Raw genomic sequence first — 18,057 nt, forward strand, 5'->3', positions numbered from 1 at the left:
GGGACAAGATACTCTTGTACGCTGCTGGGGGGGGAGGGGTGTAAATTGGTGCTACTTTCTGAAGAAAATTTGACCATGTGTGACAAACCTTAACTATGAGCATAACTTTTGACTGAGAACTTTTACCATTAGAAATTTATCCTCAGCAAATAATAAAATATAGGTACAAAGTGCTTAAAATATAGGTACAAAGATGTTTGTTAAAAAATTTTGAAATATGGAAATACCAAAAACAACCTAAATGTAAAATAACAGAGGATGGACTGGTTGAGTATATCATGACCGTCACCTGCCATAATCCCACATTAGCACTAAAATGATGTTGTAATTATGTTTTTATCGACATGGAAAGATGCACATAAAGTAAAAAGGCAGGCTTTCAGTACTAGATATGGGATGATGCCATTCAAAACACATATTTACATGAGTACACATTTTTGCATAGTAAAAAAATCCAATTGAGTATATATGAAAATGTTAATAAAGTCATCACTGCATTATGAGATTTCAGATGATTTTCCTTCCCTTTTGCTTTTTATATTTTTAAGTTTTTTCTTCAGTGGATAAAAACGACATATGTTTTTATAATGAATTCTATGGGAAAAATTGAACTCATACCGCTGCTTGGTATCATGCTGTTGTTAAAACGTAACATGTGATAATACTTTACTTCTTCAAACTCACTGCAGATAAATCTTGAGGATACAAACCTCATGAATTTTCTGGACCTATTCCAGGTTCTTTATTTAGATTCAGTAACAACTTCTAAAAAATGACACATTCATTACTTTAGAGTTGGTCTCACTTCATTCATTCAACATTTATTGAGCATATAATAAGACAACTGGAATCCAGCAATAGGTAAAAAATCCTGTTGAGGTCCCCCAGTTGTATTTAGTCAAGTAGGAGAAGCAGACATATAAGCAAGTAAACCATAGTATAGTATAGTGAGTGTGAGATTAGAGGTATGCACAGGAAACTCCAGGAAGAGAAAAGCCAAAGCATGGACCTGGAGAGGAGGTGACATGTGAGTAAAGCATGGAGAAAGTTGGTGTTAGCTAGGTAAAGAAGTACAGATGTGCAAATGTGAGGGTTTGTTTTAAAGTGAGATGTGAGTGGGCATATATATTGTAAAAAAGTATCAGGTGGGGATGAGTTTGAAGATAGAGGGGAGAGAAGGGATAATTAATGGAATGAAATCCCTGGAGAACTGGAAGATGATGGGATCCAGTGACAAAAATAGTTAAGAGGACTACTACTCCTCAGAATGGACAGCATTAAATAAGGACATGGCTCAGTTAGGATGAGCATGTAGGGGAGGGAAAGTAGGAAATGAAACAGTTCTCTGGAACTGAGCTGCAGCTGAGAGGTCCTGGTCCTAGAAATCATGGAATTTCAAGAGCTATTGCCTCTCCTTAGACCATACTTGAAGTAGTTGTGAATCCCACAGTGACCCCTGGAAGGCAGATTGGGAAGTCACATGGTCCCATCCTTCAGCACCCTTCTTACAAATATTCTGAATGACCTGTAGGAAGAATGCACCATAATTTTGTGTCTCCCTCTCTTTCAATATATGTTCACACTACTGACATATATAACTTTCCTTCTAGGCCGGGAAAAATAATGCCCCAGCAGGCAGAATTATGTTGATTTTGAGTAAGTAGGGACAACTTTATTGTAAAAGGCACCTGCCACAACATTGCATATCAAGAAACAGAAGAATTATGTTGTTGGTTTATGATGAAAATTGAATGTGTGCTAAATCCATCAGTCAGCAAGTAAAAAATGTATTTAATATTTCAGACCAGCCCGTGCTCTGGAATTCTTGAAATTACTGAAAGAATCAGAAGCCAGTTGTGTCATAGAGGCCCACAAAGGTAATGGATACTGAGGCCTAGGAGGTGAAGTAATGAGCTGATATCATAACTGGTGGCAGAGCAAGACCAAAAACACTAACCCACCTGTATCTTAGTTGGGCAATTTTTCCAAATAACTTATTTGGAAGCATAATTCTTCTGTTTCTTGATATGCAACTTCATAACTTGATTCAGAAGCCCTCGGTAAAAATAGAGATGGGAAGCTAAGTGATTGAGGCTAAAGGAGTAATTGTGGAAGGTGATAGAGAAAAGGTGAGTAGTCAGCAGAGTTCTGAAGGAGAGAACATGCCCTGGCAAACATCACGGTTGGAGGAAGTCCAGGTGGGTTCCTGGCAAGTGTGGTGACTCAGAGACAGGGCAATGCCAACTTGATTTGCTCAGCTAATTCCAGAGAAAGCAGTAGTTAGAAAGGTTCTTTGGCTATTAGCCCATCATCTGGCAAAAGGTCTTTCAAACTGTAGGTGCTCAATATTTACTGAATTAATACATTTCATTCTAAAAAAAAAAAGGGAAGGAAGGACAGAAGGAAAGAGAGGTGGGAGGGAAGAAAGGAAGGAGGGAGGGAAGGAAGGAGGGAGGGAAGGAAGGAAGGAAGGAAATCCCGTGGCATAGCCAGGACATCAAATACCAAGGCAAGGAACCCCTGCTGGGGGATGCCAGTCCCTGGCAAGATGGCCATACACAGGTTACTGGCTCACACCACCAAGTCAGGCTCTGAGGCCGCTGCAGGAGGAGCATGGGTGGCTGAATGCCTGCGCAATGAGGAGCAGTGATGAAGGGGGAGAATTGAAGTGGGACTTTCTGGCTGCACTCCTTTTTCTTGCCCATGTTGCCCTGATACAATCATTGCCCTGGCATTTCTACTATAGGGCAAGGAAGCCCAGATAGCAGGGCACAGTAACTTCAAAAAAAATCCTGGAACCTAACTAGGGAGGGGATCTGAGAGGAAAGAGTACGTGTGAGCTAGATGTCCCTTGAGATTTCTCCTACCACTCACCCCATGGTCCTGGCAGTTAAAAAGAGAGTAACAGCTCTGCTCCCCGATGAAGATCAGTGCCAACCATAGAGGCACGAGTAGGTTCCAGAGGTGCCAGGCGCACCCATGGGGAACCTGGGGACAGGTAGAGCACTTAGGCTGCATCACTATAGGCTCTGTGGCTTGGAGCTTTCCACCATGAAAAGCACCTCCTCCCCATGTAAACTTAACTGGAGGAGCATGAGTTACAGCTAAGCTTTCACTGCTTCCCCACAGAAAAATAAAGGCTAAGACTGTTGATCAGTCCACAAAAATAAGACATGATCCCAAAGGAGAAATCTGAGGGATGCAAGTTCTGGGAAAGAACGGCAACAAACGGAACAACCTAACCATAAGAAATATAACAGAAAGGACAAGAGCTTAAAATAAGTGTAATAAGTATCCTTAGAAAGACAAGAGAGGGTGCTAGAAACATGAATCAGTAATAAGTGGTTGTGAAGAAGCCCCAGATAAAGAGATTCAGTATGGGAAGTTTAATTGTTGAAATAAAGAACTTGGCCAGTGGGTTGGACAACAGAAAGGACTCATCTGAAGACTGATGAGTAAGTAGAAGACTGGTTGAAAGGCATCAAAAATGGGAAAAGAAGTTGAAAGTGGGAAAGTTTAAAACACTAAAAGAATAGAAGAAGTAATGACAACCACCTAAAAGGAGTCCTAGTAAGAGAAAAAAAGTAAGTGAAAGGAAAAAAATACCTGGAAATATTGATCAAGAACCTTACAGACCGTACCACTCTGGGACATGTAGGATGTTGGTAGTGGGGGGATGCTCTGCCTGTGTGGGGGCAGGGAGTATATGGAAAATCTCTGTGCCTTCCTCTTATTTTGTTGTAACTTAACACTGCTCTTTCTAAAACTTCTGCAAAAGAATTTCTGCCAAAAAAAAAAAAAAAGTTAGTGCAGAATGATCAAGTAGCATTGATACCAAGAATGCAAAGATGGATCAATATCAGAAAAATACATCAATGTAATTCATCACATTAATGTTGAAGGAGAAGAAAAGGATATGTTATTAACAGATGTAGGAGATTATTCAGTAAAAATAGTTTTTAGAAAATAAACAGTATTTTATGAAATAAACCTATTTGAAAACTGAAAAAAACTTTTTAGTTTTAGGCACATTCTTTTTAAATTAGCAACAGATAAAAACAAAAATAAGGTAACAGCTTTAATTTAAAGATTGGAAGGAGATATTTTAAATGTGCAGCTAAAAAGATTACTACATGGAAAATTCAACAAGGGCAGTAGACAAATTATTAGAACTAATTAGAGAGTTTATCAGGTTTGCCAGAAATAAGGATAACACACACAAACTGATAGTAGAAAATAAGATGCCATTTAAATAACAAACTAAAACTGTAAGTCGTCTAGGAATTAATCTAATAAAGAATGCATGAAAACTTTAAGGAGGAATTTTAAAAACTCATTAAAAGATATAAAAGGAAAGCTGAGTAATTTCAGTGAAACAGCATATTTATGAATGGAACACTCTAACAGTGTAGCAGCATCAGTTCTCCCTGAATTAAACTATAAATTTAACTTAATTCCAATGAAATATCAGCTGGAATTTTGGGGGAATCTGACAAACTAATTTGAAAAGCTATATGGAGAATAAAGTTTCATTTATATCCAAGACCACTTTGAAAAAAGAAGAGCAAAATGAGGAGGGGACTTGACCAACAAAATAGTCAGACATCACAAAGCCTAGTGATATGAACAGTGTGTTCTAGTAAAGAAGCTGACACAGACACAGGCCCAAGAACATATTGAACTTAGTGTATGTTAAGGGGATGGTATCACATTTGGAGAAGTTGACTCAGTGTAAGGAAACAAAAATGTGTTCCCTTAAAAAAAAAAAGCTTTTCAGCTAGATTTGGATTGAAAAAACCTAAATGTGAAAAGTAAAATCAAAAACCAATAGAAGAAAATGTGATTGAGTATCTTTGTGGCCTCAGTATGGAGGGATTTTATAAACAAGACTCAAAATAAACAAACCCTGGATAAATTTTTCTACATCAAAGTTAGTATTTATGTTCAAAAGCATCATAAAGGTATCAGTTGAAAGACAGGACTAAGATATTTTTAGTATTGAAAACTGACAAGTGATTGATATCTAGAATATAAAAGCTATTTCTATAAATCAGAGAGGAGACAGGAAACTCAACAGAAAAAAATGCACTAAGTATATGAATAGGTAGTTACCAGAAGGGGTAAGTCAGAAAGCTAAGAATATATGATGAGAAGGTCAGCCTCATGAAGAATCAGAAACGAAAATAAAACCACAACAAATACCGCTTTTTCTGTACAAAATTAGCAAAAACTAGAAAATCAGAAAATAACAAATGTTGATGGGGAAATGAGAACCCTCATGCTTGTCTTGGTGGAGTGTCAACTGATTGGCTATTTTAGAGGTCAATTTGACTGTATTTAGTAAAATAATATGTGAATTTACTCTGTAATTGAGCAATTCTAGAGACACTCTTGCACAGGCACATGAGGACATGCATGAGAATGTTCACTGCATCCTTGTTTCTGTTAGAAAAGATTAAACAAATCTTTGGAAGGAACCTCCTACTTGTCACTTGGAGACTGGATAAAAGGTTGAGGCAGTAGTCTCAAAGAATGAACTAGATTTACATATAGCAGCAGGAGGCCTATCCCAGAAACAAAATATTGAGTGAAAAATAAGTTAGAAAAAGCAGAATATTTCCTCCCAACATGTGTCATGAAAATACAACACATAAGACAAAGGCAACACTAATTTTCAAAGATACATGTATACCTACAGAAACATATGGAAGGTGGATTAGAAGGATGCATATCATACTCATTAAAACAGGTACCTTTGGGAACTCAGAAATGGAAAGTGAAGAGGAAGAGGAAGGGGAAAATAATTCTATAAATAACACTACACACGGTCCTTGCACGGATGCCAGTTCTCCAAGAACTGAGAAGTAGGCTGAACAAATCTGTGCACCTGAGGTCTTTAAAAAACAATTAGTTTTCCCTAAAACTTTGCTGGGATGAGTTGTTTTTTATATTTTTATCCACTGTGATTTTGTTTTTATCTCCTTTTCTCCCATAAAGGGTTGTTGGCTCCTCGCCAGGTCTCTGCAAACTCTGAGGGGATGGACAACATTCTGGTGACATGGGAACCTCCTGGGAAAGCTGCCCCGGCTGTCCAGGAGTATGTGGTAGAATGGAGAGAACTTCACTCTGGGGGCAGCATGCAGCCCCCTCTAAACTGGCTGCGGAGTCCCCCCTACAATGTGTCTGCTCTGATTTCAGGTAATCGTTCACCTTCCTTGTGGAGAGTTACTAAGTTCACAACTTTTGAGGAAATTTCAGGCAGGAACCCAGAACCTTGCCTTTAATTATAGGCACCTGCATGAGAATAGGGACAGTGATGACAGTATGCGATGAATAATTGAACCAAACAAGCATGGCTGAGAGCTAAGTGGTGACCAATCAGTCTGATGGCCACCTTACATTAAGGAGTTCATGTAATTCTCAGAACAAGTGTGTGCAGCAAGAGTAATTATATACCCATTATACAAAGAGGAAATCAGGAGGGCTTTCATTTATGATTCTGTTATTATTTGTGATAATAAATCCAGAATTATCTACATGATAACTGGTGTCTCTAGTCTTAACTCCAAATCTGTCAGTGGTTACAATCAAGTGATAGAAAGCATCTGAAAACATATTAAAATGATTGGACAGAACTTAGTCAATGTCATTTTCAAGTGTAAGTTCAATGTAGTAGTTAAAAGTGCTGGTTCTGGGTTTGAGTCCTGCCTCTTGAGTCCTAGTCACTTAGTAGGTTGTGTGATCAATGGCAAATAATTTAACGTCTCTGTGCTTCAGTTTCCTTATCTGTTAAATGGGCTAATAGTATTACCTACTTCATTGGGTTATGGTGAAGACTAACTGAATTAATATAATGTAGAGAAAACGTTTTGAACAACAGTGCCTGACACATTTTAAGTGCTTGATAATTTAGCTATCACTATTAGTATTATTATTATATGTGACAGAGCTGAGATTTCATTAGGTTTTCAAACTCTGAATTCCATAATATTTCATTTCACCATGACAATCATTACACCTGTCCCAGAGGCTACGCAGGCCCTGCCTAAGGAAACAAGGCAAATGAAATAAGCTGAGCACACTGCATAATAACAAGCCTGTCCTTAATAGTGTACCTCTTTTATAGTCAAGCTGCTCAGATTCCTGATCGGTTGTATTCAGTTTTAGTCACTACACTTAAAGAGAATGCTACCTAGATAATCCCAGTGAGCATCAGACGAAGGTGAGCAAGTCATCAGAGGTCAGGAACTTTTAAGGTAGAAACCATTTAGCCTGTAGAAGAGAATTCTAGATGGGCGTAGGATGGTTTGGTGGGTGTTGCTGGCTGTGAGAAAGAGTATGTGTCCTTTGTTGCCTGGAGAGCAAACCAAGGACCCTGCATAAAAATCATCAGAATGCAGATGTCAGCTCGGTTCTGAGAAAGAACTTTCCTTACATCTGATGGTCTCTAATAGGACAGTTGATAGCCCCTCAATGAATTGTGTTCTCTGTCCCTAGAGATGTTGCAGTAGAACCAGTTTTCCTTTAGAGCTGTTATCCCCATTAAATCAGATGAAACAGTGGATAGTAAAGGCATTTACTGAACTCTAAACTGCTACAAAATTGTAAATGCTTATTATGAACTGTACTGGGATTTACCCCATGGGATACTTTGAACCATGTAGTCCGCATAGTTCCTTCCTTTTAGAAATCCTGTAATTCCACACAAGTACCATAAAAATAGATGACAAAAGATAATGTTCTCCATACCTAAGAAACTAAAATGTTTTTTAAGCCCTTTAAAAATAAATCAATATAATACTAGGTAAAATAACTTTATTTATTAAATTTCTCTCCTATTTAAAACCACTTGGTTAGCTATTTTTGTTGATGGCACATTCTTGAAATAAACACTTAAGAAGCTAAGCAATTCCTACTTACCATGAATTCAAAGTGACCCTTTCCAGGCAGTAAGACGACTCTGCTATAGGATCCTAGCATCTGGCTCGGGCAGATTTGGGTGTTTTGGGGGCCCAGAATACAGTCCAACTCTTGAATTATAGGTTGCTAGGGCCTGGAGACCATCAATTGTGTCTTGTCTGGGTGAAAACTGTTCTGACCACATAGATCCTATCCTTTTAAACATCTGAAGACATCACGGTGTCTAGAAAACCTTCCCTGATGCCTAGGCTATCGAGGTCCCTCTTGTGCATGCTCCCATGGTATTTCCTCTATGTTTGGTCCTCATTACTGACCATTCAGTGTTTGCCTTTTCCCACACTTCTAGGTGAAATTAGCTTTCTGCAGGAAACCCACCTAAGTGATGGTTTTAAACATGGAGACTGAGCCTTTGTCCAAGGGTGGCAGGTATACCTGTGTATGCACGGGAATAGTAGGGAATGAGACTGAAGCTGGGGCCAGACTGTATAAAGAAATAAAAATCTTAGAAGTGTGGGCTTCATGCAGTGGGCAGCAAGGCTAAAGAATTTTTGAGGTGGGGAGCAGACATGATTAGTGGGCACTCATTAAAATTAGCCAGTTAAACAGGAATCTTAGGTCATAACTGTGGGGAACAGGCTTGCTAGAGCTCTACTATTCATGAGAAGGGAAATGTCTATCAAGTTATGGAGCCACGTTTTCTTCCCTCCTCCACTAGGGTAGGCTGTTCACAAGAAGCAGCTCACAGCTTCTGATGCAGCGGCCTCTGCCCTAAACTCACATTTTGTATGGCAAAACACAATGCGACTGTTTGCTTAATGAGCTGTTCTGGAACTGCCATTCTTCCATATGGCACAGTAGTTGGTTGGACCCTTCCAGGAATAGAAGTAGCAGTCAGATGCTGGCCCCTCCCAAGAAATATGATGCCATATTCCATGTGGCCTTTTGAGCTTCTGGGTCTGAATCCCACCCGTGAAGAATCTTTGGATTACTAGACTAAACTGACTGCATCCTTTTCTCATTTTCACTTGGTTCATGAATACAAATTGGAACTCAACCACGACACCCATATCTGAGCATTGTATAGATCTACTTGCTGGCATAGTAAAGGGACAATGTAGTAAACTATTCTGTGATGTAAACTTCCTCTTTCTAAAAAAGGAAATGTTACATTTTAATCAGTTGTCAGTATAGGGAATCATATATACCTATGATAGAGCATTCAACAATATGGGAGAGTCCTTACTCTGACCACATGATACTGTGGCTACCTAGTAGGGTAAATTTTCATTGGGAATTTAACTATAAGGAAGTATTAACATTCCCATGTATCTTCCAAGTCTTCCAAATCTTCCAGGCTGTCATCTGAGATCTAACTGGAATGTGGTGGGGGAAGCAAGGGTGGAGGGGAAGGAATGGGGGGGGTTGGACAGCACTGAGCATGCCCTGCTTAGTCGCAACCAAATGGGTCATCCTGGCTGCCCTCTCAGATGTTGATAAGCATCTATGGAATTAGAAGAGCTGCTTAGGTTCTGTTCAAGACACCTGCCTCACTTTCTGTAAACAGAAAATGATTTATTTTTAGAAGTCAAAGCTGTTTTCCTTGAAGGTGAATTTTGTTTCAAAAGCAGTCTGTGTAGTTATATTTAAATCCTCCTTGGAACTGGAATACTTCTGTCTCCTTATTCGTGGTAACTCTGGAGAGCAACTAAGGTCTGCTTATTTATTCATCATGATGTGAATGTGGGAGTTGGGAGCAATGGTTTTCTGAAACCAGTTTGCTTAGATTTTGTAACTTAGGTCATTCCTTTGCCCTCAGTCCAATTGTATTTGAACCATCTTCAAACTAAGAAGAGGCAAGAAATGCTTTGAATGCATCATATCCTATATTTAAATGGCTCCCTTTAATGACTCACATGTGATGTCATCCCTGTTATAAGAACTCCCTTTTCCTTGCAGAGAACATAAACCCCTACATCTGTTATGAAATCTCCGTGTATGCACTGTCAGGGCACCAGGGAGGATGCAGCTCTATCCAGGGTAACTCTGAGCACAAAGGTGAGTCTTGGGACCTTTTGCCAAAATTTCTTTAGTTTTAATGGTTTGGATTTGGATGATGACAGAAGCCTCCTGTGTCCTACTTTACAGCACCACTGAGTGGCCCCAATATTAATGCCATCTTAGAGGAAAAGGGGAACATTTTAATTTCATGGGATGAAATTCCAGCCCAGGAGCAAAGGGGCTGCATCCTCCATTACAGGATATATTGGAAGGAACGGAACTCCAGTTCCCAGCCTCAACTTTGTGGTATGTGTGAGAAATGCAGTGGGACCTTTCTTGTTAAATGTCAGGAAAACACAAGCATGTGTATGTACATATATACACCCACACAAGTGCTAAGTGCTCAATAAATATTTGTGAAACTAACTGAAGAAAAATAAAAGACATGTACATATACACACACACACAAAGTTACTGAATGTAATGTTATATGCCAAGCAAATTGAAATTAAGATAATGGACTAAGCTCTCAAGGAGCTTATTCACATGGGGAGATGGCATTTCAAAAAGCAATTAAGGCACTTCAGTACTATTACATGGACCCTTGAGGTTTTCAAGGAATGCATTTGGAGAACTTTTAAATCCCCGCACTTGCAAATACCATCATAGAATAATCTCCTTAAAATGGATAAATACAGTACAACTTAACTCCTTAGGACCCATAATTATCCCATAACTATAAGACGAAGGCAGTTAAATTCTGGCTGAAGCATTATCTCAAGTGATTTCATTTCATTTCTGTAGCAGCTCCAGATCACTTGCCAGATTTCATGTCCTTACCTTCAATGATTTTAGAGTTTTGGGTTTTTTTTTTCCTGGCTTGAACTTCTCTTTCATGGGCATCTGACTTTCTTTCAGGAGCATTTATCATAAAGAAGAAACATTCTTATTCCTTTGTGAGAGCTGTTAGGTTCAAGAAGAATGTCACAAAGCTGCCCTGAGGTGCAGACCCAGATAGCTGTCTGCAAGAAAGATTTTTACCCGGGAAATTGTAGGAGACTTTAAGGTCCATTCTCTTGGCCTTAGAAGATCTGCAGTATTGCTTTTCTAAAGTTATGACTTTGAAAACTAGCTATTTTTTTATTATATGAATAATACTTACACGTGATAAAAGCATCCAAATAGTTAAAAAAGATAGAAAATGGAAACCACCCTTTCCTCCGAACTTAGGCTGTTAGCAGTTCTTTGTGTTTTTCTTCCAGAAAAACCTTAACACATGTATAAGCAGATACTTGGCACAATCATTTGTATCATGGTCTGCACCTTGCTTTTACAAAACTCAGGAAGGCACACTGCCGATCTTCCCACATCAGTTCATATGGATGTGCATCCTTCTTCCTTAACAGCTCTCTGGTTATAAGTCCTTAGAGCCATTTACTTAAATAATCCACCACTGATACACAGAACATATCATTGAACAGAACTGCTTCCCACTGGGCCTGCTGGGATAAATCAGTTCTGAAATGTACCTCAAAAAGTGATGAATCAGTTGATCTCTTCATGGGCCACTTGAAAGTCATATGAAATTTGCTACCCACCAAATTTTCATTATGGCAGATTTAAACCAGTCAGCACAGTCAGTTCATTCTTAAAGCTGTTGTAGATAGTGAAGAAAATAGCTACCATGGTTTTGCCACAAATTTGATGACTCTAAAGTCTACATAAGGGTATTTTAAAATAAGTTAAAAGGGAAGGAGTCATAGATTCAAAGTCGTATTTTATACCAGTTTAGAATGTTCCCTTTAATTCAGTATGCACCTACTGATGAATAAGATCTATTCCCTATCTTTAGACAGCTCACAGTCTACCAAGGGAGATGGAAAAGTACACAGAAGTGATGTAACTGCTATAATCAAGGACTGACAACTGCCTGCGGCGTTTGGCAACCAGAAATCATTGGTGAATTCACAAGTGCTGTTTTGGGAGAGTAGTAGAGGTCGATTGGTTGAAGAAGAGGGAAAAAGACCCCCGAGATGCACCACAACAGCAAAAAGGAGAATGGGGCTCCAAGGAGGAAGGGGCCCTGTCCTGTGTGTCTTGGCACTGTCCACGGGGTGGCACACGCAGAGAGCGGTAGGAGCACTGAGCCCTGCCTGGGCAGGAGAAGCGACAGATAGAAGTGGGCTGGAGCCGCTGCCTTTCAGTGCATTCTGCAAGGGATGCCTGAGCACCACTCCTCTGGAAGTTTGTTGATACAGCCATGTGTGCCAATAGCACACTTCCTACTGGGAACACATTGCTACTTGGCTGCTTTTGCCAACAGACTGTAAGCATCATGAGGGCAGAAACCATGGCAATTTGCTCACCATTATCTCCCTGTACCTTACAGGGCTGCCAGGCACACAGTAGCTGCTTAATAAAAATAATATTTGTTGAATAACAAATGGGTGAATAATGCCCTACACTTTGTTAAACCACTGAAGATTGTTAGATAAAAAAGTGAGTTTCTGGGAACAATGCAGCTGTTTTGCTCTTTGACCTTCTTACCTGCAGCCTTTCAGATGACTGGCCACTATCACATCTTCCTAAACTGGTACCTTTCTCATTTAACCACCCTGAGCCTAAAGTTTCTGACTGCCAAAGATTGAAAGGCTCCCTTTATCTGTGCCAGTGAGCACAGCCCAGATAAAGGCTACAGAACTAGTATTTCCTGCAAGACTTCTTTCTCCCATTACTCAACTCGACCTATTTAGCCACCCAAACTGCTGACACCATCACCCTCCTCACTGCTCCCCAGAGTTTCTATTTTATTCTTCAAATATACATGTATGTATGTGTGTGTATAAACACTTTTGGCCCAGCAAACCATTCAGATCCCTTCCCTGTGCTCCAGCACCTCATCCCACTGCAGAGCTAAGGATGCCCTCACGTAGCTGTGCTGTTGATTTCCGGATGTTCTCTAATGCTTTGCTGCAGTGAGATAAGCAGAAGGTCTCTCCAAATTTAATTTTTTAATCCCCTGCCTTAGGAATAAGGAAAGAGATTTTTGAGTTTAATCATGTAGCTTAAGTCTTTCATCAGGTTAGGGTAAGCTTGGCAATTTTCCACATGGTACTTTTTGCAACAGGGTGTAAAATACAGAAATTGCTCTGATAGTCACAGCTGTTAAATGATCTGCTCAGGGCTCAGCCCCTTCGGGTGGAGGGGATGTAATAATAGAGGAATCCATCTAACTGGTCACCCACAATAAAGAGAGGTGGGGGAGTAGAAGGGATCTGTTTTCCCCTTTAAGATGGTGGACTCTGAGGCAGATTCTGTGCCTTTGGATATTCAGTGCCTTGTCCAGAGCAAACTCCCTATAAATATTTGCGACTACTGAAATAAATTCAGCAAACATGGGCATTGTCTGACTTGCCCTGGGGTTTGTGAGCCAGTAAATGATGTTGAGACACAAAATACTGACTTCTAGTTTCCATTTTGATCACCAGCACAGGCACAGATCAGCTGAGCAAGCCAGCAGGCTCCTCCTGCCAAAGTTCAGACCTTGATTTTTTACAATCTTCACTCCCAGCTTTTGAGAGGTTAATCCAAAACACACCTAGCAGGCCACTGGAGAAGACTGCCCATTTTACCAAATGCTGCCAACACTCCTGTTTCTTGGAGGAGAAAAACAGCATTAAGCACATTGCTCAAAAAACAAAATCTCTCCTGCTAAGAATTTGCAGGAGTGTTGAGAGCATAAGGAACTGATAATTGAGTTTAAATTGCCAAAATAAATCTAAGAGCCATTACTCTTGTTTTCAGATTTTTATCTCAAATTGAACCAGACTGTCATATTAAACCCACTAAGATCCAATATCCAGAACCTACCCAAAAAAAGCAGGAAGTCACAATTACTAAATGTAAAATGTCCATTTCATTAATTGCTAAACTTGGCTTTCCCAAAAATTCCATTGAAAATAATTTGTACATTTAGTTTCTTCCCGAAGAGTTCTCAAATATACCTAATAAATACTGGAAACACTATAATTATAGGGACATAAAAGCAGTTACTACAGATAATTTCAAAAGCAAAATGATTAAATTTCCTTCAAAATATTTTACCACAGAAAAAATTCTTTTGATATGCTGTGAAGTGGAGCCTCCATAAATGACAGTGTCAAGGGCCTACTAAAGTATTAGGTACTAATGAATTAGGACTAATTTTAAAACAATGTGCTTTTCTCTTTCAGTGTAAAGGAAATACTAACAAATGAAAGTGAGTAAAAGACCACATTCAAATATTTCCTTTAATATGTACCTTTTTTCGTTTATCTTTATCCTCCTTCCAGAAATTCCCTATAGGGTCTCCCCAAATTCACATCCAATAAACAGCCTACAGCCCAAAGTGACATACATCCTGTGGATGACAGCTCTGACAGCTGCTGGTGAAAGTCCCCATGGAAATGAGAGAGAATTTTGTCTACAAGGTAAGAAACAACTTTACAGATGGTAAGTCCACCCTGATTCCTATATATGCATACTCTCTCGCTGTATTTGGCATGGAGATGATCAGGTTTTCTTTAATTCACTAATTACTTCCTTACTGCTGTACTCACGCACTTGCTCTTTTCTCTAACTGGACTGCTCTACCCCTTCATTGTCTGTTTAGGGACAGCATCTGCTCAGTTTTCAAAACTCAGTGGAAGTGTTTCCTCCTCCAGGAAGCCTTCCCAAACGCACTTGCATATATTCTCCATAATGCACTATATTTGACCACTATTCAAAACTCTACTCAATAGGTAGGGATTGATATCTGCTCATCTTTATCTTCAAGGTCTAGAACAGTGCCTAGCACATAGTACTTGTTCAGCAAATATCTGTTCAATGGATGATAAGAATAATCTCAACAATAACAGCAACTATTGTATCTCAGATAGTTATTATGCATCATTGTACTAAATGCTTTGCAGACTATTAGTTTGCTGGAGCTCTTGTAATGAACTGTGTGACTTAAACAGAAATTTATATTTTCACAGTTCTGGAGGCTGGAAGTCCAAGATCAAGGTGTCAGCAGAGTTGGTTCCTTTTGAGGGCTGCAAGAGAATCTGTCCCATGCCTCTCACCTTGAGCCTGGTGGCAATCTTTGTTGTTCCTTAGCTTATAGATCTCTGCCTTTATCTTCACATAGTTTTTCTTGTGTCTCTTCCCCTAAATTTCCTCTTTTTATAAGGACACCAGCCATATTGGATTAGAGGTCATGCTACTCCAGTCAGATCTCACCTTAACTAATTACATCTGCAATGACCCTATTTTCAAATAAGGTTGTTTTCTGAGGTGCTGGAGGTTAGGGCTTCAACACATGAATTTTGGGGGTGGGGGGACACAAGTGAATCCACATAACACATACTTACACTCATTTGATCCTGACCACAACCATCTAAAGTGCCTGCTTTACCTTACTGTATACCTGGCCACACTACCAGGCACTCAACATGAAATGAAAAAGGAATGAGGGATTAGGATGCCTTTTTACAAGTGTAAGGTACAGAAAGGTTATTCAAGGTCACAGAGGTGGTAAGTGGCAGAACTACAAATCAAACTCAGATTTGAGTTACTTAAGTTAAACTTGAGTATATGAAGAAGTGGTCCAGCTAACATGAGTTTCCCTCCACCAAGTTATGCTGTTCTCTCTGGAACACCCTATTGCATCAGCTTCCAGCATAAAACAAGTCGTTCTCGCTTTGTCACATGGGTATCAAGTTGATTGTTCAGGACTTTGTTGTTTCCCTCCACTGGGAAAACTGACCAGCCCTCTTGCTCATCTCCTAGCACTCCCAGGAAAGCTAATTTGTGAGCAATTAATTGGATTAAGAACTCAGAATCTTTCTATTTGTGGTACTGCAGACTTGTCCCATCTGCCCATGGAGGCAGACAGATAGATGCTAAAGAAATGTCAGGTGGTGTTGATTGTACAGGATTGTTAACAGACCTCTTATAGGGGCTGGTAGGTCTCTGACCTCTAGTTCCCCTTGCTCACCCTCCATCCCAGCCTGTCCTTCACCCTGTCAGAAAACTCTTCTGCAAGACCCCTAGATGCTGACACTTCATTTCCTGTTGCAACCCATTAGTCATTCCCCCGAGGGACTTCAAGCTAGAATTCAAACTGTTTTCTTACCAAGCCCTGTATGATCTGATCCTGTTCATCCATCTAGCTTTGTCCTCTACACACACTCGTCATTCATTCTCAAAAACAAAACCTGACTACCCATAGTTGCCTGAAAATATGCTGTTTACTACTTCCATGCCTCTGCAGTTGGGTTTAGTCTGCACTTTCCTAAATTGTTTGCTTGCTTGACTCCTATCCATCCTTCAACTCTAAACTTTTAACATCATGCTTTTCAGGAAACCTTCCTGAGCTGCTCATGAGGCCATTTCCCAAGCTGTTCTCTGCTGCACCGCTTTGTACTTGCCCATTTTTATATGTATTCCATGGCATAGTGGTTTATTGTTTACATGTTTACACCTCTGTCTCCTGGACTACACTCATGACTTCTTAAAAGACAGCAGAGCCCATGTTCTATTCATCTTTGTATCACAAAACCTAGTAAGGCCTGGTACATGGTTAATACTCAACAAATGTTGAATGAATTAATGAATAATTCCAACATCTAGCAAAATACATGTTCATAGAAAGGAGAACATTTTCAAAGACCCCAAACAGAGGGCTTAGCCAATGGTTTCATAAAATTAATAGCTACCATTTCTTGCAGGCCTCCCATGTTCAGATACATTGTCATTTGATTTAAATATACCAGCTCTAATCTTCACAACAACCTGCAAGATAGGTATCATCATTCACCTTTTATGGATCAAGAATCTAAGGTCCACAGATCACTTATCAGTCAGTGACAGAGCCAGGACTAGAATTCAGGGCTCCAAGTTCACAACCAGCGCTTTGTATACCACATCCCCTTTCCTTTTTGCCAGTGCTATAGAACCATAGAATTGGCCCCCATAGGGCCCCTTCTCCCTAACTGAATGGACAAAAAACAAGTTGGTTTTGTGCCAGGAGCTGTGGGTAAGGCCCAGAAGGTTCACACAGCAGTATTTTGAAATGTTCACTGACAATAACTCAGAGTTTGCTGCCTTTGCAGGTAAAGGCAGTTGGGGCGCATTTGCGGCACCAAGCATTTGCACTGCTGTCATCGTGGTGGGTGTTCTTTTCTCAAGGTGTTATGTCCGGCAAAAGTAAGTTGGTTACACCTTCCAATTTTGTGTGTTTCTTTTAGTGATTATAGTTGCTGCTATGAGTCAAAGAAATGGACACTCTCATACATTGCTGGTGGCAGACTAAATTTATTCAACTTTTTTGGGTGACAGTATGGATTTAGTTTTTTAAAATATTATACCTTTGACCTACCCAATTCCTAACTAGAAATTTATCCTAAGCATTTCACAGGTGTGCAGATATTTAGTGGCAAATATGTTCACTGAACTATTGTTCATAAAAGGAAAATAATTTAAAACGACTTAAATCCCACATGATATGGGGATTGGTTAGCTAAGTCATGATGTATCTCATGCTATATAACATTATGTATCCATTAAAGGTGCAGAATTAAATGACATAATACTTTCTATAATACATTTTAAAAAGCAGGTACAGAAAACAGTGTACTCTCATGTTTTAAAAATAATACATACACACAAGATATGAGTTAGCATTAAATTTGGTTAACATAAAAAGCCAAAATAATATGACTTTTACTATTTAACAGTTTCTCACCCAAGTAAAGGAAGTAAACTCAGGTAAACGGCTGGTGTAGCAGCACCACAGTCATCAGGAAACTAGGCTCCGTTTATCTTTCTATGTAACTAGCCTGACACTGGCTTCCATCCTCAAGTTCAGCTCACGGTCCAATGGCTGCAGGAACTATAGCTATCATGCCTGCAATCTTTCAGGTACAGGGAGAAGGAAGGTGCCCTTTTCAGAAGCCTTCACATGAAGGAGCCACACATGACACTTTTGGTTACATCTCATTGGCCAGAACTTGGTGAGGTAAGGGAGACTTAAAACTGTGGTCTTTTAGCTAGGCTTATTGTCATCTCAATAAATCAGCATTCTCCTCCTAAGGAAGAGGGAAAAATGGGTATTGG

General features: G+C 39.6%; 1 protein-coding gene across 2 annotated transcripts in view; it reads left to right on the forward strand.

Annotated features, from left to right (window-relative positions):
• IL12RB2 (interleukin 12 receptor subunit beta 2) overlaps positions 1-18,057 on the forward strand; it is a 67,677-nt gene that overhangs the window by 42,905 nt on the left and 6,715 nt on the right. For both annotated transcript variants that reach the window (XM_037024365.2, XM_017672707.3), the window contains exons 10-14: positions 5,998-6,198; positions 9,877-9,975; positions 10,066-10,224; positions 14,250-14,387; positions 17,055-17,148. In XM_037024365.2, coding sequence (XP_036880260.2) covers positions 5,998-6,198; positions 9,877-9,975; positions 10,066-10,224; positions 14,250-14,387; positions 17,055-17,148 — 691 coding nt within the window. The remainder of the gene's footprint in view (positions 1-5,997; positions 6,199-9,876; positions 9,976-10,065; positions 10,225-14,249; positions 14,388-17,054; positions 17,149-18,057) is intronic.

Source organism: Manis javanica, chromosome 4 (assembly GCF_040802235.1).
Source record: "Manis javanica isolate MJ-LG chromosome 4, MJ_LKY, whole genome shotgun sequence".
In the NCBI taxonomy this organism is placed as follows: Eukaryota; Metazoa; Chordata; class Mammalia; order Pholidota; family Manidae; genus Manis; species Manis javanica.